We start from the raw sequence: 22,129 nt of genomic DNA on the forward strand, positions 1-22,129 counted from the left end.
GTTGCAGCCTGAATGTTCTCCCATTATCTACTGGCCTGAATTGCCTCTCAAAAGGCTGTCTTCTATAGAATGATATACCTTATCTTCTACCAAGCTGAGTGTTTGGGAAGAAAGTAGGGCGATGGGAATGCTGCCATATCCCTGGTTTCTCTATGTTCCCACTCACTTCTCTTTTACATCTTGCACACAGGACGTCTTCGTCCTTTTTTGGCCCTTTCCCCTTGATTCGTTCAAAGACACTGGGATGTGATCTAGGGTCCTCTTCTCCATCATCTATGACCAACTTAAATTTTGACATCTTGTTTTTGAAACCAGATGTCACCATATTCACTCCAAGTGGCTGTGGAAAAGGATTTTCATCCACTGTCATCTTCTTCTTATCGTCGAACGTAATTCGTCCTGATTCAATGGCATCCTGCAATACATGGCGAAAAACCAAGCAATTGTTAGTCAAATGTGACCATGCATTATGCCACTTACAATATTTTTTATCCTTAATTTGTTCAGGGTTTGGCAATTTATGCTTATCGCTCAGCTTTATATGCTTATCCCTATATAATTTATCAAATATAAGGTCAGCTTTGGTTACATCGAACGAGAACGTTCTAGCCTTTATGTTTCCATCTTTCATGGGCTCATCTTTGCCCGATGGTCTAGGCTTAGCCATTATAGGACAAGTATACGTGTCTACTTTGACCAATTCGGCCAAACACATTTCGGTTTGATCGTATGACTCATCGTTGATGGTATGAACGTCAAAATTTGGGTCTTTGTAATAAGTCCCTTTACTAGAATTTTTTATCTGCTCTTCTTCTCTTATCAGTCGTTCATACCTAATCACATTCGCACTCAACTGGAAAAGGTCAGGAAATTTCTTGTCTTGAAATTTCTTTTTTAAATCAAAACTCAAACAGCCCTGAGCGATTTTGATAAATTCTTTTTCGGGCAAAGGTACAAAACACTTGATTCTTGCTATTTTGAACCTTTGGAGAAAACTTTCTGCCCATTCATTTGGCATTTAACGTAGATTCGCCAAATCAGTCAAAGTGACTTCAAACTCAGTTTTATAAAACTGAGCGTGGAATAATTGTTCCAATTGCTACCATGTTTGAACAGAGTTCGCTGGTAAGTTGATGAACCAGGAGAAAGCTACTTCTTTTAATGAACTAGGAAAAAATCTCATTTTATGGTAATCAGTTACATCACCACTTCGCAATGTGAATCGCCTTATGTGTTCTAGAGTAGACACCTCTCCTAAACCGGTAAACAGTGAGAATTCTGGCACTTTATACCCTCTAGGCCATGGATATGCTTGGTCTACCCAATTAGGATATGGCTTTGTGTAAGTCGGCCTAATGACAGGACGCACCCCAAAAGCCATCTGATCCTGTACGATTTCCATAATCTGATTCCTCAACATGACGTTGGGGTCATATGGAATTCCTACAGGTTGGTTAACCGGTTGATTTGCATGAGGCTTGATGTTTGGTCCTTGATTGGCAACAAAATTACCATGATTAGGGTCATTACCATTAGCCTGAACATCTATTCCCTCATTAATACGCGGGGTATTCTGTCCATTATTTAGGACATTATCTCTTACATTTGAATTACCCCCCAAGTTAGGCGTACCAATACCATTGTTCTGATTTGGCACTGCACCACTCCCTTGGTTTGAAGTAGAGGGACCAGAAAGTGGTTCTATCCCTTGATTCGGATTTAGGACTGAGGGATTATGTCCCACAATTGTCCTAGTTTCAAAGTGGTTTGCAAGAGGCATATCCGGTTGACATATTTGGCCTACTAACTTATTCATTGTTTCGTTCAAAGTGTTTAGTTGTTTGGCCATGTTGTCATAATGTGTATTCCCATTTTGGGTAAATCTTTCCATATTATGAATACTTCAAAGATTTACCTGTTCAACGACATCTTGTGTGAGTTCTCCAAGAAGTGCATGTATGGTTCGAGGACTCAAATCTGTCATTAGTTCGTAACGACTGTTACTGTTCTGATTCTGTCCATCTGTTCGTGGAGAGGCATGTTGCTCCTCATATCTCTCGATCATAGACTGGACTCCTCCTTGACTTGCTGCTTCCTTATCGGATCTCTGAAGCATATTGTTTCACCTTTTGTATTTTCAACACCAAACACCACTGTCCCACTGGGCGTGCCAAATTGTTTCGCGCAGGTTCGTCGCTAACAATTAAAAGGGATCAGACGATTGTGTAAGGGACAAATCTCTTGAGACAAAGTCCCAAAAAGGGGTGTTCTTTATTGGTGATGACTTTACAATAGGAAATTAAAAACAGAATGCCTCCAAGAGGCGCAAGCACACGAATTACTAAAAAAAGTGTTTAAATCTAAGCTACGAAATTTAAAATTACATGTTCGCTGTTCGAGAGTTTTTTTATTCTGGGTCCTTTTGCTCTATGTCTTTTCTTCCTTTTATATTCTCTAGATGATCTCTTTGTTTTCAACCATCTAAAAACTGCCTGATCGTTCTATAACTGCCCACTTTCCTCGTAATGGCCAACTTGTCATCGAACTGCCTTTTTTAACTGCCGCCATTACTTTTCGTCGTTCAACCTTTTTCGATTGAATTCCTTGAATCATGGAACGTGATAGGGCTACTTAATAACTGCTTTGATAACTGCGCTTCTTGATAACCACAACACTTCATGTTTGCTAAGACCTTGGGCGACTCGAAGGTTTGGGCGAAAATAGAACAGCAGTTATGGGCGACTGCATGGCACTCCATTCGCTCAGGTCCTGGGCGATTTGCAAGCTTGGGCAATGGTGTTACCACATTCCTGGGCTTCCCTATTTGGGCCTTCATCCTGAATTGTCTGATTGGGCTTCATTCTTTGGGCTATCTGATTTGGGGATCCTCCCTTTGGGCTTCATTCCTTGGGCCATTCGATTTGGGCCGAATTTTTATGGGTCAACATTAGGCATTGCGGTATTCACAATTCTCACCACTATATGTTTCGCATTTAGCTGTAAAGCCTTATCTATTCAAGATTGACTCGTAAGCTCTTGCCACTTAGTTTTTGAGATTAGCTATAGAGCCTCGTTTATTTTTGGTCTACTCATGTTTATGAGGCAATCCTTGCATGGCTGATGTCTTGACGACGTCTCATATTTTGAAGGTTCATTGTGAGTATCAAAATACTTGGGACACTCTGGAAAAATGTTGGATATTACTTTTCTTTCAAGTCTGATACAACGCATAAATATACAACTTAGATTTGGAAGACTATTATTCCATCCATATATCAAGGAGGCATACATGTAGCAAGTTAGGCCCCACATTGTTCGACTTAGCCTTAACTAGACATTGGTATGACCATGGCAACTTTTCATAGCTTGGTTCTATTAAGAATTGATAGTGGGTCAGGCATCACATTTATTACTGGCCTATCTTGAATAACTAACATAATGCTACACTATATATATTTTAAGTAATGATATTTTTTCCCACAGGGGTCCAATTAATGTGGCTCTAAGTAATATGTTAAATAAAATATGAAATTAGATGATTTATTTGATTCGACTTATCATTTAATGCTACATTAGTGCCACATAAACTGAGGTTATAACTTCAGTGAGGTTAAATAACATTATTCATATATTTTGTTTTATAAGGCACGCAATTCTAAATCCTAGCCAAAACTATGTCTCCGTGTCTCTAATATCTAATCACTATACATTTTATACCAACAATTGACTTGATCTTCAGAGTGCCAACGGTCACACGGCCTTTTTAATTCTTGGCTTGGTGACCTTGGCTCCTAACTACTTGTGTCCAAGTGCGCCCCTATCTCTAAAGGAGCGTAAGCACTTCACTCACTCTCATTCAGTAGCAGTTTCTTCATTCTTTAGATAGCAGATGGATGGGAAGGTGGCAAGGAATTGTTGATATCAAGAGTCATGCAGATTTTTGAGATGAAGAAGTTCTATATACGAGTCGCAAATTTTTTTTTTTCCATATATCCATTTTAGTATGATTATTTCAACATTCTTCTATCTAATATGTTTGGAAGGGTGAAGTTTTCAAGTTGTGTAAAGGATATAACTGGAAAACAATTATACAAATATGTATGAATGAATGTCGGGAGAGAGGGAAAATAGGACTCGAACAAAGGGTAGATGAAATCACAAGTTCAGAAACTCAAAGTGCATTTGAAGGGTTGGCACGAAAGATTTAACACGATATCATTTTTAACTATTGAATTTGATTCTTTTATCCATATTTTGTAATTTACCGATTCATTCATGAGTTTCAAATAGTCTTAACTCTCTGATTCAAACCATAAATTCATATTTACTTGGTGTAATTTTCTTATTGCAATATAGTTATGTGATGATACTATTATTTTGTTGTAGACTTACCCATTGAATTTTGATTTTTCGGCAAGAGTTTTCGATGATTTCGATGTGGCGGTGGTGTGACAAAGGTGACAGTATGGTTTGAGTTGTGGCAGAGTGAAAGAAGATACACTATTTTTGTTATTTTTATTTTCTATTTATTGGCTTTGAGTGGAGAAAGTCATTTGATGAAATCTTCACTTGATATAAAACAAAATAAAGTGTCATTGCATTGTATGTACAAAACTAATGGCTCTTGTGGATGGATTCCTAGACCAAAGGGAATGATGCTATGTGACATAAATAGTGGACTACGATGGCCAACAAAATGAAGGCAACTATCGCTATGCTAGGCGACTTCTGTTATACGAGGCAATTTTGTTATGCTAGCCTGTCTAGTGAGTAGAAATCGTCTACTCAAGTTGTGGGCGAAAACCGTCTGGTGAATGGACATGCTATACTAGATACGTGGACAGTGATCGTCTGATGGTTACAATGCATCAAATACTTATAAATATTCCAAAGGGGTGCCAAGAATAGGAGTCTAGTTGTTTTCACAACATATTTTCTCTTTATTTTTCACAAGTCATTTTATTCAAAGCCCCATTATTAATTCTCACTCTAGAGGTACATCAGAGGAGAAAGCCCAACCACTTTCTACAAGTGTTTAATTGCTCATCGGAACAACAGAAGCATCATTGCTCCACTATGGAAGTCCAAAGGTCATTTCAATATTTTTCATTGACGCTATCTGTGAGAAACCATTAAACATAAGAGCTCTGTCAAGAAGACGAACTATGAGTGATATGCGCTTGGTCGAAAATAATATAGAGTTGGAGTCCGTCACCCAGGATCAAGATTGTTGCTGCAACAGCCTCAATATATAATGTAGAGTCAATTTATCGTCCTGGAGACCCAGTTGGCTACCATGATAACTCTTTTGCAATGTTAGACAGAGAAAGTGGCTGGTCCACCCATAATTCACCAAGAATTCCACCACAATATATACGTGAGCAACTGCCCCAAGTGGTTCAAATGGTTGCACCCTCGATTATTCAAGAAACAATCGCAGACCAAGAGTCCCCTGAAGTCATGCATCTGCATGTTCCACTTCCTATGGTAGATTTGGAACGAAAGATGGAGGAAATGATGGTGCTTGGGGAGTGAGTCAACTAAACATCTCAACCACTGGTGGGAATTTTGGTCACATCCGATCCGTCCAACCTCTATCAATTGCTTGAATTTGGCCAACCGGGAATTATTAATCTCTAACCATCGTATCCAGAAGATTGATGATGCATTGTCAAGGAGAAATGATGGACACAAGCAGATGGTCTTAGAGGAAGACTCCTTTACTCCGGAAATCATGGCAGTTCCTCTATCTAAAGGCTTCAAACACCTGATGATAGAGGCGTATGAAAGAGTCAAAAATCCACTTGATCACCTATGGACCATCGTTGATTTAATGAGACTATATACAGCCCCAACAATGATGTGTCGATCGTTTCCACCGACGCTAAGGAGAGAGGCCAGAGATTGGGCAGCAGCTTTGACACCCCGATCTTTCATGACCTTTGACGAGCTCTCCAGGAGTTTTGTGGCCTATTTCTTGTACCATTCTATAAATTAAAAGGCAACACAGGAGAAAGCATTTAGCAAAAGTAAAATACCTACATGCATGTAGTACATATATCATACACCTTACTAGTGCACATTAATTCTCTTAAATTATAAGGATGCAATTTGCTCGCAGACTAGCTCATCTGAAGGCTTAGCTATTTAAAAGTCAGAAAGGCTGCAGTGGCGCATACTTATTTAAATAATGATTTGCACAGTTTGAGACAAGCTTCAGTGGCTTTCCAGAAATTCAAGAAGCTAAAATCAGAGAATAAGCCGACAAAGGTAACTACTAAAATAGAATGTTGGAGAGTAGATTATATTGTTTTCTATTGGACAATAATTTGATAAGTTCTCGAGAAATTCTTGACTCTGTTCAATTAATAATGTTTAATCTGCTGCTAGTTTATATACCTTATAACCCTTTTTAGTCTATTCTAATGTTGTTCATGTTGTTCTTACTAAAGAGGATTTGCACTACTGAGATTTTGAGAATTTAATCCTCACAAATTTTCATTTCTGTACACACAAATTATATACAATCCGAGAGCATGAATTAAGGAGTACAAAAAATGTAACTAAGTATTTACAGCCTAATATATTTACACAACAAAATCTGTTGCCGAAATCAAGTTGAGCTCAAAATCAGGCAACCCGATATAATGACAGAAGGAAATTTGTTGCTGAAATTAAGCTTTGATCACATATGTTCAGCATTTTCCTTGATACGCCCCCGCAAGAACGGGCTACCATCAGTAAGGCCGATCTTGTTGCGTAGACATTCTGTTTGTTGACGCGAAAGAGACTTGGTGAGTAAATCTGCAAGTTGATCATTGGTATGAATGTGCCGTACATGGAGTACATTCTTTTCAACCAAGTCTTGCACAAAATGAATGTCAATTTGAATGTGTTTCATCCGAGAGTGCTGGACAGGATTAAAAGTAAGGTGTGTGGCTCCCAAGTTGTCACATAGAAGTAGAGGAGGCTTGAATAATGAAAATTTCAGTTCTTCGAATAGAGAGAGGATCCACATGGACTTAGCAGCCACTGTTGCTAAAGCTCTATACTCAGTCTCAGTTGAAGAACGTGCTATGGCACGTTATTTTTTTTGAGCTCCACGAAATTGGTGTCGTGCCAAATAGGATCAGATAGGCTGATGTGGATTTTCTGTCATCGAAGTTACCTGCCCAGTCGGCATCAAAGTAGCATCTGAGGACTGGATTCACTGTTTTTCTAATGTTGATGCCGTAAAAGATAGTATTTTTCAAGTATCACAGCAACCTTTTTGTTGTTGTCCAATGAGTTGTGGTTGGACAATGCATAAATTGTGAGAGTTTGTTGACTGCAAAGCTTATATCAGGTCTGGTCAAGGATAGATATTGCAATGCACCAATAATTCTTCGATATTCTGTTGAATCAACTGATGAAGAACCATCAACCAACTTTAGAATAGCTGAAGGTGATAGTGGTGTTGTCACATCCCTGGTATTATCCATACTAGTTTTAACAAGGAGATCACGTATGTGTTTGTGCTAAGTTAGAAACAAACCATCTTTTGTAGGAATAACCTCAACACCAACAAAGAAGTGCAATGGTCCCAAATCTTTGAGAGAAATTTTTTTTCCAAGTTGATCAATGATACTTGCTACAAATGTTGAGTTGTTCCCAGTGATAATCAAATCATCAACATATACCAAGCAGTAAACAAGTATAGAACCATCATGAAACACAAAGAGTGAGGAATCAGATTTAGCATTAACAAATCCAAAATCTGTAAGTGCTTGTTTGAGGGCTGTGTACCAAGCACGAGGTGCTTGTTTGAGACCGTATATTACCTTTTGAAGGCAACATACATGATTTGGTTTGTCATGATCCCAAAAACCTTGTGGCTGTTTCATGTACACTTTTTCTGTGAGATGGCCATGAAGGAATGCATTATTTATGTCTAATTTCCTTAAGGACCAACCTTGCACCATAGCAAGAGTCAAAACAGCTTGGATTGTAACTTGTTTAACTACAGGGCTGAATGTTTCTTTGTAGTCTAGATTGGGCGTTTGATTAAACCCTTTTGCTATAAGTCTCGCCTTAAATCGATCAATTGAACCATCGACATGCCTCTTAATCCTAAACACCCACTTACAACCAATAATATTGCAGTGTTGTTGTGGTGGAACTAGTTGCCATGTATCATGTCTCATGAGGGCAGTCAATTCAGAGGACATAGCATCACGCCATCGTGAGTCAGAGAGTGCTTCACTGACACTCGTAGGTTCCAAGGGAGGAGAAATTGGGTGCTTGGTGACTAAAAATAATTTTTTTGGCTTGTAAGTATTATCCATAAACCGGGTGGTCATGTGGTGAGTGCGCAATTCAGTGTTTGGAGGTATGACAAACTCATGCATTTCTAATTGAGAAGTTTGCTGTGTAATCAAAGGAGAGTGAGAAAACTCTCTTACCTGAGGCGAGTCCAGCACAGAGGAGGACCCAATCACAAGCGATGGTGTAGATTCGGTACCCACTATAGGAGAACCTTGAGTTTGGAGAGGAGTATTTAATTTTGAGAAAGGTATTATTCCTGGCTTAGAATCACACAAAGATGTAGATGTGTGTCTTGGTGTTTTTAGGTTCGAGTTCTCAAAAGGAAATGTGTCTTCATGAAATATCACATGCCGAGAATAATAGGTCCGTCGAGATTTGGGCTCAACACATATGTATGCGTTTTGAGAAAGTGAATACCCCATAGATGTGTAAGGTTGGGCTTTTGGCTCAAGTTTGTGTTTATTGTAGGGCTGAGTCAAAGGATAACACAAGCAGCCAAATCGCTTAAGCTTCATGTAATTTAGTGGTTGCTTAAATAATTTCTCGAATGGAGATTTATTTTGCAAGTTGGGAGTGGGCATTCTATTTATGAGATAGGCTACAGTTTTGAATGCATATGGCCAATATGAAAGGGGCATACGAGCATCTGTAAGAAGGGTGAGTCCAGTTTCAACAAGATTACGATGTCGTCTTTTAGATACGCCATTTTGTTGTGGAGTATGAGGGACAGTAGTGTAATGACTGATGCCATGAACGGACAAATAGGATTTTAGTCCAATGTATTCTCCTCCATTGTCTGAGTAAATACTCTTTATTTTTGCATTAAATCTATTTTCCACAAGATTTCGAAATTGAGGAAAAATAGTTTGAACCCTTGATTTATGAGATATTGAATATAGCCATATGTATTTAGTATAGTGGTCAACAAAAATAATGTAATATTTTGAACCATCAACACCAATTTCATGAGACGGACCCCAAATATCAATATAAATTAATTTCAAAGGAGCTGTGCTAGTGAGACCATGATAATTAAATGGTTGGCGATGAGCTTTATTTTGAGAACACACAGTACAAAGGGATGAATGACCAGTTTTATTTGTAGGTAAAGAAAAAGCATTAATTAAATGATGGACAATTTTGGAGGACGGATGACCAAGTCTTTTATGCCATCCATTAGTGGTGGTACGTTCGAGAACATAGGCAACAACATTTTTCGAGTTCTTAGGGAGGTTCTTCGGAAATGGGTACACGCCATCTTCACATTCGCCTTTGAGTAGTATCGCCCCCGTGATCCAATCCTTCACCAAAAAATGAGAAGGTGAAATTCGAGAAAAACATTATTATTCTTTGTAAAATGATGGACCGAAATAAGATTTTTTTTAATAGTGGGAACACAAAGGGTATCATGTAAATGAAAGACACGATTAGGCGATGAAAATGATAAAGAACCGACAAGAGATACAGGCAAACCTGATCCATCACCAATTACCACCTCATCAGTACCATCATATTCAGAATGAATGGACAAATTTGAGAGATCAGTTGTCATGTTGTGGGATGCTGCTGAGTCAACAAGCTACTTTTGATTTTTTTTTCCTTGTGAAGAGGTTGCACAGTTGGCTGTAGGTTCAGCCAAATTCATCTTTGGGCAGGCCTTTGTCGTATGGCCCACTTGGTCAAACCATTGGCATTTGGGCTTGTATTTGCAAAATCCCGAAGTTGAAGGGCCATTTTTGTTGTTGTTACTGCGGGCTTTGATAGAAGAGAATCAATGATTCTGCTTATTTGTTCCAAAGTACCCTAGTTGTCGATGACTGTAGTTTGCAATTGTAAGCATGTTTGAAGCTGATTGAGTCTCCAATCGACGAAGGTAACTTTCATGACCTACCAAAAGGTCATGAATTTCTTCAAACTTCAGAGAAGTTTCATGAGCATGAATCGGGGCTGCAATTTCTCTAAACTCGGAACCCGATCCATTGAGGATATACAAGGTTAAATCATCATCCGAAACCAGATGATCAATAATTGCAAGTTCGTCTGCAATTACTTTGATAGCTTGTAGAAACTCTGTGACAGAGCGATTGCCTCGAGTGCTCAAGGTAAGGTCCTTCTTGAGTTGCATAGCACGTGTTCGTGATTTTCCCGCATAAAGTCGGGTAAGGCTTGTCCAGGCTTCATGGGACATTTTGCAGGCTGCAAGGAGAGGAGTGATGGTTGTGGAAGTGGAGGCTTGAATTGCATGAAGGATTAACTTGTCTTGGCGATGTTAATCTTTAGTTTTAATCATGTTAAAAATCGATAATCACAATCCAATAAATTAATAGAAACGAATTTATACATGTGGAAGCCATTATTGATATGAATAGTAGTTGTAATAGCAGCCAAGATCTTCCCCTCCTTGCTCCTCACAAAAGCATTAGCTTTCAATGGGGTAAGCTAATAAAACATATGGAGAGGAGAGGGGACCTAACCTTTATATATAGGAAATAATTTGAGTCGTCCCATTACAACTAGAATTCTAATTAGAGTTTATTTTCGGTCCACATACTTTAAATTACCACATCAAATTAATTACAACCCATAAGGTGTAAAAGGCCCAATTGATCACTTAATAAATTTGGCCTAAACACAAATATCATTATGAGCCATATATCTAACCCGTAAAATTTTGCAATCGAATATGAAGCCCACATATGGAATTATTAATTATTTCAACATTCTCCCACTTGGGCAAACATTTGATTGCCATAACAAAGTTTTAACACTCGGGTTAGACTACATAGGTAGCCACAAAAGTATAGCTCCAATGATGACACCTTACATAACATGATCCGGTCCAACAAGAATATTAACACCAAACATGGAAGTCATTACACCAATTTAAGAGATGTAAGACCATTCCACAGCTACAAATGTCAACATCCTTATCGACATGGATCCTCCTCCTCCAACCAATGTCGTAATGTGTGATATGAACTTAGCACCAAATGTGATAAAAAACTATGCTAACTCATATCGATCCTCATAATGTTTCAAATTAAAATAAAGCCACATGTCTCTAAAAGAGACTCATCTTATGTCTTTATATGTCATATTTCAAGATATCAATAATATAAAAAGACATAAGTCAAATGCATACTTAAAATAGTTCATGAATAGGGAAAAAATTATTTTATTATCAGAAGGAGCTGTACCCGAAAACATATAGGTTGCCTACGTACCCTGCAAGGGATCAAGCCCAAAACGTAGTTCTTTACATAAATAACTCCCACTAAACAAAAATATCAAATATTTCCACAATACCCATATTAGTAACATGTGTCTTAAAGACTTTTGGAGCAAGTCCCTTAGTCAAGGGAACTGCAACCATCGCCTCTGTATTGATATGCTATATTTTCGTCTGCCCTTCTTTGACTATGTCTCTAGCAATCAAATATTTGATGTCAATATATTTTGATCCACTAGAATTTTTATTATTCTTTGAAAAGAATACTGCTGCACTGTTATCACAGTAAATGGTGATCGGTTTTCAGATGGAATCAACAACTTTCAAGCCAGAGATGAAATTTATTAACCAAACGGCTTGGACTGTAGCCTCATAGCATGCCACAAATTCAGCTTGCATAGTAGAAGATGCCACTAAAGTCGTTTAGCACTTTTCCAAGAAATAGCACCACCAGCTAATGTAAAAATATAACCTGAGGTTGATTTCAAATCATCTTGACATCCAACAAAATCAGAAGCTGAATATCCTACCACCTCAAGATGATTTGTACACTGGAATGTAAGCATATAACTTTTAGTTTTCTTCAAATATCTCATAACTTTCTTAGCTGCTTTCCAATGCTCTTGTCCTGGATTAGACTGAAATCTGCTAAGGACACTTACTGCGTAGGCTATATCCGGTCTAGTGCAAACTTGAGCATACATCAAACTTCCCACAGCACTAGCATATGGGATCATCTTCATAGACTCCCTTTCCAGCTCATTCCTTGGACATTGAGTTTTGTTAAACTTATCTCCTTTTATGATAGGTACATCACTAGGTGCACAATTCTGCATATTAAACCTTTCTAGAACACGTTGTATATAAGCTTTCTGAGAAAGTCCCAATAGACCATGATTTCTATCACGATGTATTTCAATGCCAAGTACATAGGAAGCTTCTCCAAAATCTTTCATCTCAAAATTAGCAGACAACATTTTCTTTGTCTCATGAAGCAACCCTCAGTTACTGCTAGCAAGCAGAATGTCATCAACATACAGTACAAGGAAAATAAAATTTCTTCCACTGATTTTAAGATAAATGCATTGATCAATAGTATTTTCAACAAAACCAAGAGAGGTCACAACCTCATCAAATTTCAAATATCACTGTCGAGATGCTTGCTTAAGTCCATATAATGATTTGTTTAACTTACATACCAAGTTCTCTTTTCCTTTCACAACAAAACCTTCAGGCTGTTTCATATAAACCATTTCAGAAATATCTCCATTCAAAAATGTTGTCTTAACATCCATTTGATGAAGCTCCAAATTGTAGTGTGCCACAAAAGCCATGATAATTCGAAAAGAATCTTTCGACGAAACAAGGGAAAAGGTTTCAACATAATCAATGCCCTATCGCTGAGTGAAACCTTTTGCAACCAATCTTGCTTTCTTTCGTTCAACATTTCCTTTTGAATCTAATTTACTTTTGAAAATCCACTTGTTATCTACAGCCTTCGCATATGGAGGAAGTTCAACAAGATCCCAAACTTTATTCCTTTCCATGGAATTCATTTCATCTTCCATGGCAGCTATCCAATTATCTGCATCAGGACTTGTCAATGCTTGGTTATAAGTTACAGGATCAACAATATGCCCAATATTAAAATCGCTCTCCAATAAATATGCAATATGATCTCTGGGCAATGCAGATCTTCTTTCCCTTTGTGACCTCCTAACTTGTGGCTCAAGAACCGATTCAATCGTTGTTTGAGGAATTGGAGATTCCTCCTGATTCCTCGGTTCTTCATTAACAGCTTCAATTGGTTGAGAACCAACTCTTTCCTATATGACAGGAACTGAAACAACAACTTGATTAGGTTCAACAAGTATTTCTCTCAACATGGAACTCCCACTATCTCCAAAATCGTTCTCCAGAAACTTAGCAGTAATGGATTCCACAATTCTAGTGCTGCGATTTGGACAGTAAAACTTATATCCCTTTGATCTATCCAGATACCAATAAAGTAGCTAGGAGTTGATTTAGGGTCTAATTTCTTTTCAAATGGATTATAAATCCTAACCTCAGGTGGACATCCCCAAACTTTAAAGTGAGCCATACTTAGCTTACATACTGTCCATAATTCAAAAGGTGTCTTTGCAACAGCTTTACTTGGAACTCTGTTCAAAATATGCATAGCTGTTTTCAAGGCTTCACCCCACAAATATTCAGACAAATTTGTTCTGCTCATCATACTTCTAACCATATCTTTTAGAGTTCAATTACGTCTTTCAAAAACACCATTCTGCTCAGGTGTCCCTAGCATGGTGTATTGGGGCACTATTCCACACTCTTGTAAAAATTTTGCAAAATCACTCATATTTTAACCAGACTCGTCATATTTCTCATAATACTCACCACCTCGGTCAGATCTCACAACTTTGATACTTTTGCCACATTGTTTCTCCACTTCCAATTTGAAAACTTTGAAAGTGCATGTGATTTATCGTTAATCAAGTAAGCATATCCATATCATGAGAAATCATTAATGAAAGTTATGAAATATTTATTCCCACATATAGTGGAAGGCAAAGGTCCGCTGATATCAGTGTGAATTAAGTCCAAAATTCCATTACTTCTATCGAACCCTTCCTCGTAGACTTAGTTAACTTTCCTCTTATACAATCTATACAGATGTCAAAATCGGAGAAATTTAAGGAAGGAAGTATCTCATCTTTTACTAATCTTTCCATTCTATCCTTAGAAATATGACCCAAGCGCTTATGCCACAACATAGAGGATAATTCACGAATTAAAGTCCTTTTCTTTGATACATTTGTAACACACGAGACATCACCAAAATAAGCCAAAGATAATTTATATAAACCATCACATAAAATGTCATTCCCAATCAAACGAGAATCATTAAATAACTTAACCATTCCATTACCAAAATTAAATGTAAAACCACAAGCATCAAGTTTCGGTATAGAAATTAAATTCCATCTCATTTGCGGTACATAAACTGTATTTTCCAAAACAAAATAAAAACCAGACTCTAAAGTTAACTTCACTACTCCTATGAATTCAACCTTCACTTGAAATCCATTTGCAACGCTCAAGCTTACTTCATTCTCACTTGGCCTCCGTTTGCTTATGAACCCCTACAAGGAATTCGGAATATAAATTCTAGCTCCCAAGTCTAACCACCAAGAACTCAAAGGCACATCTACTAAAGAAGACTCAAAACAAACTAAGGCCAAGGAAATACCTGGAGAACTCTTCTTCTTTTCCAACCAAGTCTTGAACTTAAAACAGTCTTTCTGCCAGTGACCCTTCTTTTTACAGAACTTACATTGATCATTTTCTTTATAACTCCTTTGGGACCACTAAAATTTTTATTCTGCTGACTTCGGTGGGACTTATTACTCTTACGAAACTTAGGTTTATGATTATGAAAAGGCCCCTTATTCTGTGATGGCTGAAAAGCTAAATGCACAGTTTCAACAGTTTCACGGTGCATCCTATACTCTTCTTGGGCACACACTGCAATGAGGTCATTCAAATTCCATTTATCCCGCTAAGTATTGTAAGCAACCTTAAATTGACTAAACTTGTTAGGAAGGCTATTCAAAACATGATAGACCAGGAAAGGCTCCGCAATGGGAATGTCAAGAGCCTTTAGCTTAGATGATATATTTATCATTTTCATGACATGCTCCCTAACACCATTTGTGTCATCATATCTCATGCTCATCAATTTATCCATCAGATCCCCGATTTTAGCTTTATCAGACTCAACAAATTTTTCTCCTATGGCATCCATAAAACTTTTGACATTTCATTATCAGAAATGGCACCTAGAATGGAATTAGATATCAATCGCTTAATGATTTTCAAACAGAGTTTGTTAGCCCTTTCCCACTTTTCATTTTCGGCTACATATTCAACGGTACTTTTATCTGTGGGTTTCTCAAGCTTTTTCTCCATTGCAAAATCCAAGCCCAAAAGACCAAGTGCTATTTCTACGTCTCGTTTCCATCTTACATAGTTATTCCCAATCAATGTTTCAATAGTAGATAATTGATTCGAAAGAGATAAGGCATTATAAACTGTGGAAACATAAAATATCACACTCAATATCATCCAAACGTAATGCATGCAATCAAATGGATGATGAAATATCCAACTAATTAATATGGGCTATTCATTAGATAATCCGTAATTTAAATCGAAACATATGAATTTTATTACGGTAAGAGCCTAGGTGCATCATCATAAAGTCACCTTTGGGTCAATAATACAACGTGCTATAAGGTACTCTTAAAACACATCATATAGTCAGTTAACAAAATTACACTAGTTTTCGAAACACCAACACCTTTGGGAGAAGGAAATTTCTAAACCAAAATAAGCTCGTTAACCGTCTCATGCCATTTTCGAAAAATATTACATATAATAACACCTTTGGACAAGATATTATATGCAATAAATCAAAAGTTGTTGAGCAAAAATATATGTATTTTTATTGTAGAGAAAATCGAATAAATAAAAATGAGTGTGCTACTTTGGCAGCTACCACTCATTTTTATTTGAAAATATTTCTCTCTTAGTGGGAAAATAAGAATCGTCTCAATGTCCATGAAAAATTTTAATCATAGAAGTTATGCAACAAATCATGATCATTACTTGATGAAAGGCAAAAAATTCATACGTAATTAATATTAAGAGACGAAATTGGCAACAAAATTTCAAAATGAAATTTAATGCATAAATAATGGCAATACATAACATTTTAATGAAATAATACAAAGTCGTCAATTAATTTTATTATTTATTCAACATAGAATTTAAATCGGGTCAAGTTTAAATAAAATTTCAATTGGGTCAAAATTGAAATATTGGAATAAGGACTTTTAAATCCAATTTCAAAATTCAAATTTAATCACCCTTTGAAAATTGCACTCTGACCCCATGTCTGAAATTAAAGCCAGGTCCTATAGTTTCTTTAATTACAAGCAGGCCCTTTTCTTATTATTTACAAACTTAACCCCCAATTTGTAATTGCAAACAGGGGCTAGGAAATTAGCAATTTACATCAGGAGTCCCCATCTACATGTTGTACCTGCGGCGAATATAAGAACCCCAAATAATTCTCTTTGAATTCCAGTAAGTAGGCTTCTCATCTTGGTCCTATTTTAAAAACCCTAATCAAAGCCTATCACAATTCTCTTTTGCATTGAAGAATCTGAGCAGAATCATTGCTACTAGGCTCAAGAAAGAAGTTGTGCTCCACCCATAATTTCACGGTCTGGCCTCAATCATAAAATAGGTGATTTGGCCGACTCGGGTTCAAGTGGAAACAGATGGAGGGGTGGAAAATTTTGTACAATATTTTTGTATTAAATAAATGGACTTCCTCCCACGTGTTTGGATTTGGATTTCTTTATATATGTTTATATAATGAATTATACATTATACATATATGCCCCAACAAAATTGTATTAACAGAAAACCTTTTTTACGTGATATAGGGAAAAAATAAAAAATAATAAAAAATTCATGAAGGATTTCGATCTTAACATGCTGCTCTGATACCAATTGTTAATCTTTAGTTTTAATCATGTTAAGAATCGATAATCACAATCCAATAAATTAATAAAAACGAATTTATACCTGTGAAAGCCATTGTTGATATGAATAGTAGTTGTAATAGCAGTCAAGATCTTCTCCTCCTTGCTCCTCACAAAAGTATTAGCTATCAATGGGGCAAGCTAATAAAACATATGGAGAGGAAATGGGACCCAGCCTTTATATATAGGAAATAATTTGAGCCGTCCCATTACGACTAGAATTCTAATTAGAGTTTATTTTCGACCCACATACTTTAAATTACCACATCAAATTAATTACAGCCCGTAAGGTGTAAAAGGCCTAATTGATCACTTAATAAATTTGGTCCAAACACAAATATCATTATGAGCCATATATCTAACCCGTAAAATTTTGCAAACGAATGTGAAGCCCACATATAGAATTATTAATTATTCCAACAGGCGAACCCAGTGAGAGTTCGCAGCTTTGGAGGTAGTGGGATTTGCTGCATCAATAGCTGGACATTTGTGGATTCCGGTGACAAAATCAATCAGGTCATAGCAAATTAGCAGTGCTTCAAATTGGGCTCTCCATTGAGGGAAGGTGGCTGGGATAAGTTTTTCATTTATGGCAGTAGCAGCGTTAATGGTGATGATAGGATAGTCAAGACTGGTTGCAGGGATAGCAGCCATTTGAGGAATTGAAGGTGTGTAACTCGTTAGAGATTGTGGCTCTGATACCATAAGGAGGATTTGCACTACTGAGATTTTGAGAATTTAATCCACACAAGTTTTCATTTCTATAAGCACTAATTATATACAATCCGAGAGCATGAATTAAGGAGTACAAAAAATGTAATTGAGTATTTACAGCCTAATATATTGACACAAGGAAATCTGTTGCTGAATCAAGTTGAGCTCAAAATCAGGCAGCTCGATGTAATGACAGAAGGAAATCTGTTGCTGAAATTAAGCTTTGATCACATATGTTCAGCATTTTCCTTGATACTTACCATGTTTCACATAATTAGAGGAATTTTAAAGCCATGCTTTTGCTTTTGCTCTTGCTTTTGCTTTTGCTCTTGCTCTTCTATTCTCTCACATACACACACTTTTTCGGTTATTTAGAGGAACGATGCAAACTTTTCCATGTTTTCTTTTATCGTGTTAGATTTCTGTGTTTTTATCTAGACGATCACTTGCATGCACTCAAATTCTTTCTTTATTCTTTTTTATATTTCTCCAGAATGATAATTTCATGATCCTCGACAATATTGGTTATCTGAAATCAAATGGGGGGCGAGTTTTCTACAGAATGACTGGGCATAAAGGAGTAAAGGACATGTAGTTATTGAATCAGGTTGAAAGTGACAATAGCCAAAAACTGGCGGAATACATGAACAAAAATGAATTTTTGTAAAGGTACATATTTTATTTAACAGAATTAATACAGGAAAACAGGTGTCTCCCTGTGATTGGATGCTGCTAAAAACTGTTTTGACAGCAGCCAATCACAGGGTGATAGCCGTCTCCCCTTTATTAATTCTGTTAAGAAATTAAATTTTGTACCTGTAGCAAAGTTTAACAAAAATTACTGCACCCATCCTTAGCAAACTTTTAGTCACTGGGATGAACAAGGAGAATCATCAGTTCTATAGCAGATCAAGAATCCATATGAAACACTAAGGGCATGCTCTAAATGCTGCTTGACAATATTGCACAAGCCAATGGATGCGATTTCAACTTTAAAATCTTATCCAGGCGAGCAACAAACACATGAGAATTTCACTGCTAAGTATGCTTATCTCATGGAATATGAAATTTTCATTAACTATTTTGATTGATTTTATTGAACCCTCTTCTAATGTTTTGAATAAATATACTAAAATACTTCATTGTCAGGAAAACTGGTTTTTTACACAATCCAAGAAGAAAAAACCGAAGAAAAATGATTTTTTGTTTCTTTTTCTTTCTCTGCCTATCTTTTGCCCTCCTTTTCTTAATTTTTACAGCTTTCCTCCCTTTACATTCCAACATTACTTGATTTTATATCAGTTGTCACCATGTTTAAAGTATGAATGCAATTATAAGAAAAATGAAAGACTGATTCCTTATTTTCCCAGCTAAAAACAGAAATATAAATTACAGACCACACATAAAGAGTTTAATTGATCTTAATAAGATGATGCAGTCACTTAATACTTCCAAGCTGACGTTGCAAAAAGTAGCCTGTCATGCCAGTAAAGCAGCATCTCCTCTTGATGCTTTGCAACGTGGAATCCTCTTACTTGCATCCTCCTTAGTAAGCACTCAGCTTGAAGGTATGAAAAATGACTCGGCCCCACCTGCCTCAATCCCACTGCAACGAGAGCCTCCCTCCATGGCGGCCCTTGGTGGCCAGCAGCCTCCATTGCCTTGAGAATCTTGGGAAAGAACACAAAAGTCTCAATCCTCCTCATCCAATCACTGCCATCATCGTTTACATTTGCTGTCTCCAGTGACTCTAAGAGGCCGGTGTAAAACTCCAGCCCACCAATCACAGTTTGACGATAGGACGAGGTTCCAAACCCCATCTGCCCTTCACTGTGCACATGCACCACCACATGCGGTGGAACATGGCGGAGATCATTCAGAAACCCCGTCCCTATTTGTTGGAATATGGCTGGAGATAAAAGAACTGCAATTTTTTCTCCATCCATGAACTTGATTGCTCTGAAAGATAAATATCCAAAGCTACGTATTGAAACAAAGTCTATATCAAATTTTATATTCAGTTCACGTGCAAATTGAGTTAAATTCTCTGTGATCAATCTTGATTCAGTTGCATACTCTTCAGGAACTATAGCTGTTATTCGAAGCACGGGTGGTGTCATTTTACGAGAATCTGCTTTACTGGCTAGTTCCTTCATGAAGGAAGCCCATTGGCCTCCAAGCCCGATATCAAAGTCGATGACTTGGACATGAGTGCAGCCATCTGTGGCTTCGAGCAAGGCTTGATTAGCCGTGAAGCTGGAGAACATGGGAATTGGAGAGATGCTTGAGAAGGTCTTCTGCGCTTTGATTGTCTGGATAATTTCTGAAGTACTGGCAGGGTGAGTGGTCTGAGTCAACCCTGTGAATAGGGATTGAAGGGCTTCCTTGAAGTAGAAGGCAGCTCTTTGAGGGGGCTTTCCTATTGGAGACCTCAAAGTTTGATTCAGCCGTGCTAATATCGTTTGCCCTATTTGGAGCGAGTTGGTATCGAAGCACTCTGCTAGTCGGATTAAGTCGTTCACATAATTGAATCCCACGTTCCAGTCGTTATTATTGAAGGATTGAATATCAGTAGAGACATCAAATGTATTGACGATGTTAGTATTATGGCTCAACGATGCAGTATTGTATGTAGAAATATCAGAGAAAAGACCAAAATCTGATGGCACAAACTGAGTTGAATCGAACAAGCTAATAGGTGGAAATTCTTGGAGAGACGGATATTGAGTTAGAGTTTGAGGCTCACCGTTAATACTGTGTTGATAAATTGGTTTTGAAACTGGGCTGGAATCGTCGTTCAAACCAAACTCTCTCATGAAAGAATCCAAATCATCAAACTGGTGGCTCAGCACATGATCTTCCAGCTGGAACGGATCGTCCAAAACGATCGAATTATCAGTGTCAGATGCAGGTTTTTTATCAGCAACAGGACTCGGACTACCCTGAATTTCTAGAACCGATTTAGGCTCGTAAGGAGAGCTGGTGGGCGTGGTGACGTCTTGTAAATTGGTGTTTGGGGTGGTATTAACGGTGCAGTTCGATGGCTTTGAGCTCACAGTTTGGTCGCTTTGATTATTTGCAGAAAAGGGTACTTTCATGTCTCTCTTCCTATGCAAATCCTTTCTTGATCTTTAATGGCTTTGAGTTGAAAATTGAAGGGGGGGATTTTGAGGGTTGATGATTACCACCTTTTTATCTTTGCGTGTACAAAGGTGGGGTGGGGTGAGGTGGGGTAAGGGTAATGGGGATGGCATGGAGGAAGTGTAATGAAACGTGCGTGCACAAAATTGGGGGAAGGGTGAGGTAGGTAGGGTGTATGGTGGAGAAAAACAAGATTGTTTAATATACACAGTGTAAGGGTAAGATCGTCCACTTAAATCACAGAACTCATACGCCAAGTGGGTAAGAGAGGAACATGTTGGGTGAGAGGATTCACCCAGTGTGAGTATCAGAACTTGAGTGATTAAATGAATGATTTACTACTTGTATGTACATAGGATCGGAATGTGATGAAAAATTCATGCACAAATGTGGAGTGGGGTGGGGGTGGGTGTTGGGGTTGTTATGGGGATGGTATGCATGAAGTGGGAGGCATGAGGAACAGGTAATGGACAATACATGGGAGGACACAAGGCAGAAGATTAGAAGATTTGGGATCCATCTCTTAGAAACTTCTTGTTGAAGGCTTAGGAGCAAAACTTTGTTGTACTACTTTCTTTGATTCGACATCAACTTTTCTTGATCACATGATATTCACATTTTATTTTATTTTTTATATTCAAAAAATCAAGCTCACTAAACTCAATTCCCTTGTTCTTTTACTTAACTTGCTCATCTGCTAAATTATCCTCGATATGCACTATTTTATGTTGGTAATTCGAAAGTACTAATAATGAACAATATTGGCAAAATAAGATTGAACGGAATGGAATAGGATTAGAAAGACCTACCCGAACATACAAGTTTTAGCTTATTATGATCATTTAGAAAGCAATAATAGAGTGGTTGGTATAGGACATGTTCGAATAAAAAGTAACTTTATTATAAGTCAAAAAACCTACAAATTTGTGTGAACCAAACATGTTCATCCTCCCTTTTCTTTTGGAGCTAAAGATAGAGATGATTAAAGAACATAATAATTTAAATAGTTATCAAAATATTGCATATCAAATATCACGAGTTTGACTAAAGATAAAAAGTCTTGAATAAGTTACCTTTCCAATCCATTATGTAGCTTTTGAAATTATGATCAAATTATTCTTGATCG

The 22,129-nt window shown here is 37.4% G+C and overlaps 1 protein-coding gene across 1 annotated transcript; it reads right to left on the minus strand.

Annotated features, from left to right (window-relative positions):
* Positions 1–19,175: 19,175 nt before the first annotated feature.
* On the minus strand, positions 19,176–21,335 carry LOC111389861 (scarecrow-like protein 15). Its single transcript, XM_023014837.1, has 2 exons — positions 20,609–21,335; positions 19,176–20,359 (listed from the first exon to the last, which is right to left on the minus strand). The coding sequence occupies exons 1-2, from the start codon at positions 20,958–20,960 to the stop codon at positions 19,305–19,307; spliced, it is 1,407 nt and encodes a 468-aa protein (XP_022870605.1). The 5' UTR covers positions 20,961–21,335; the 3' UTR covers positions 19,176–19,304.
* Positions 21,336–22,129: the final 794 nt, after the last annotated feature.

Source organism: Olea europaea, unplaced genomic scaffold (genome assembly GCF_002742605.1).
Source record: "Olea europaea var. sylvestris unplaced genomic scaffold, O_europaea_v1 scaffold629, whole genome shotgun sequence".
Classification (NCBI taxonomy): Eukaryota; Viridiplantae; Streptophyta; class Magnoliopsida; order Lamiales; family Oleaceae; genus Olea; species Olea europaea.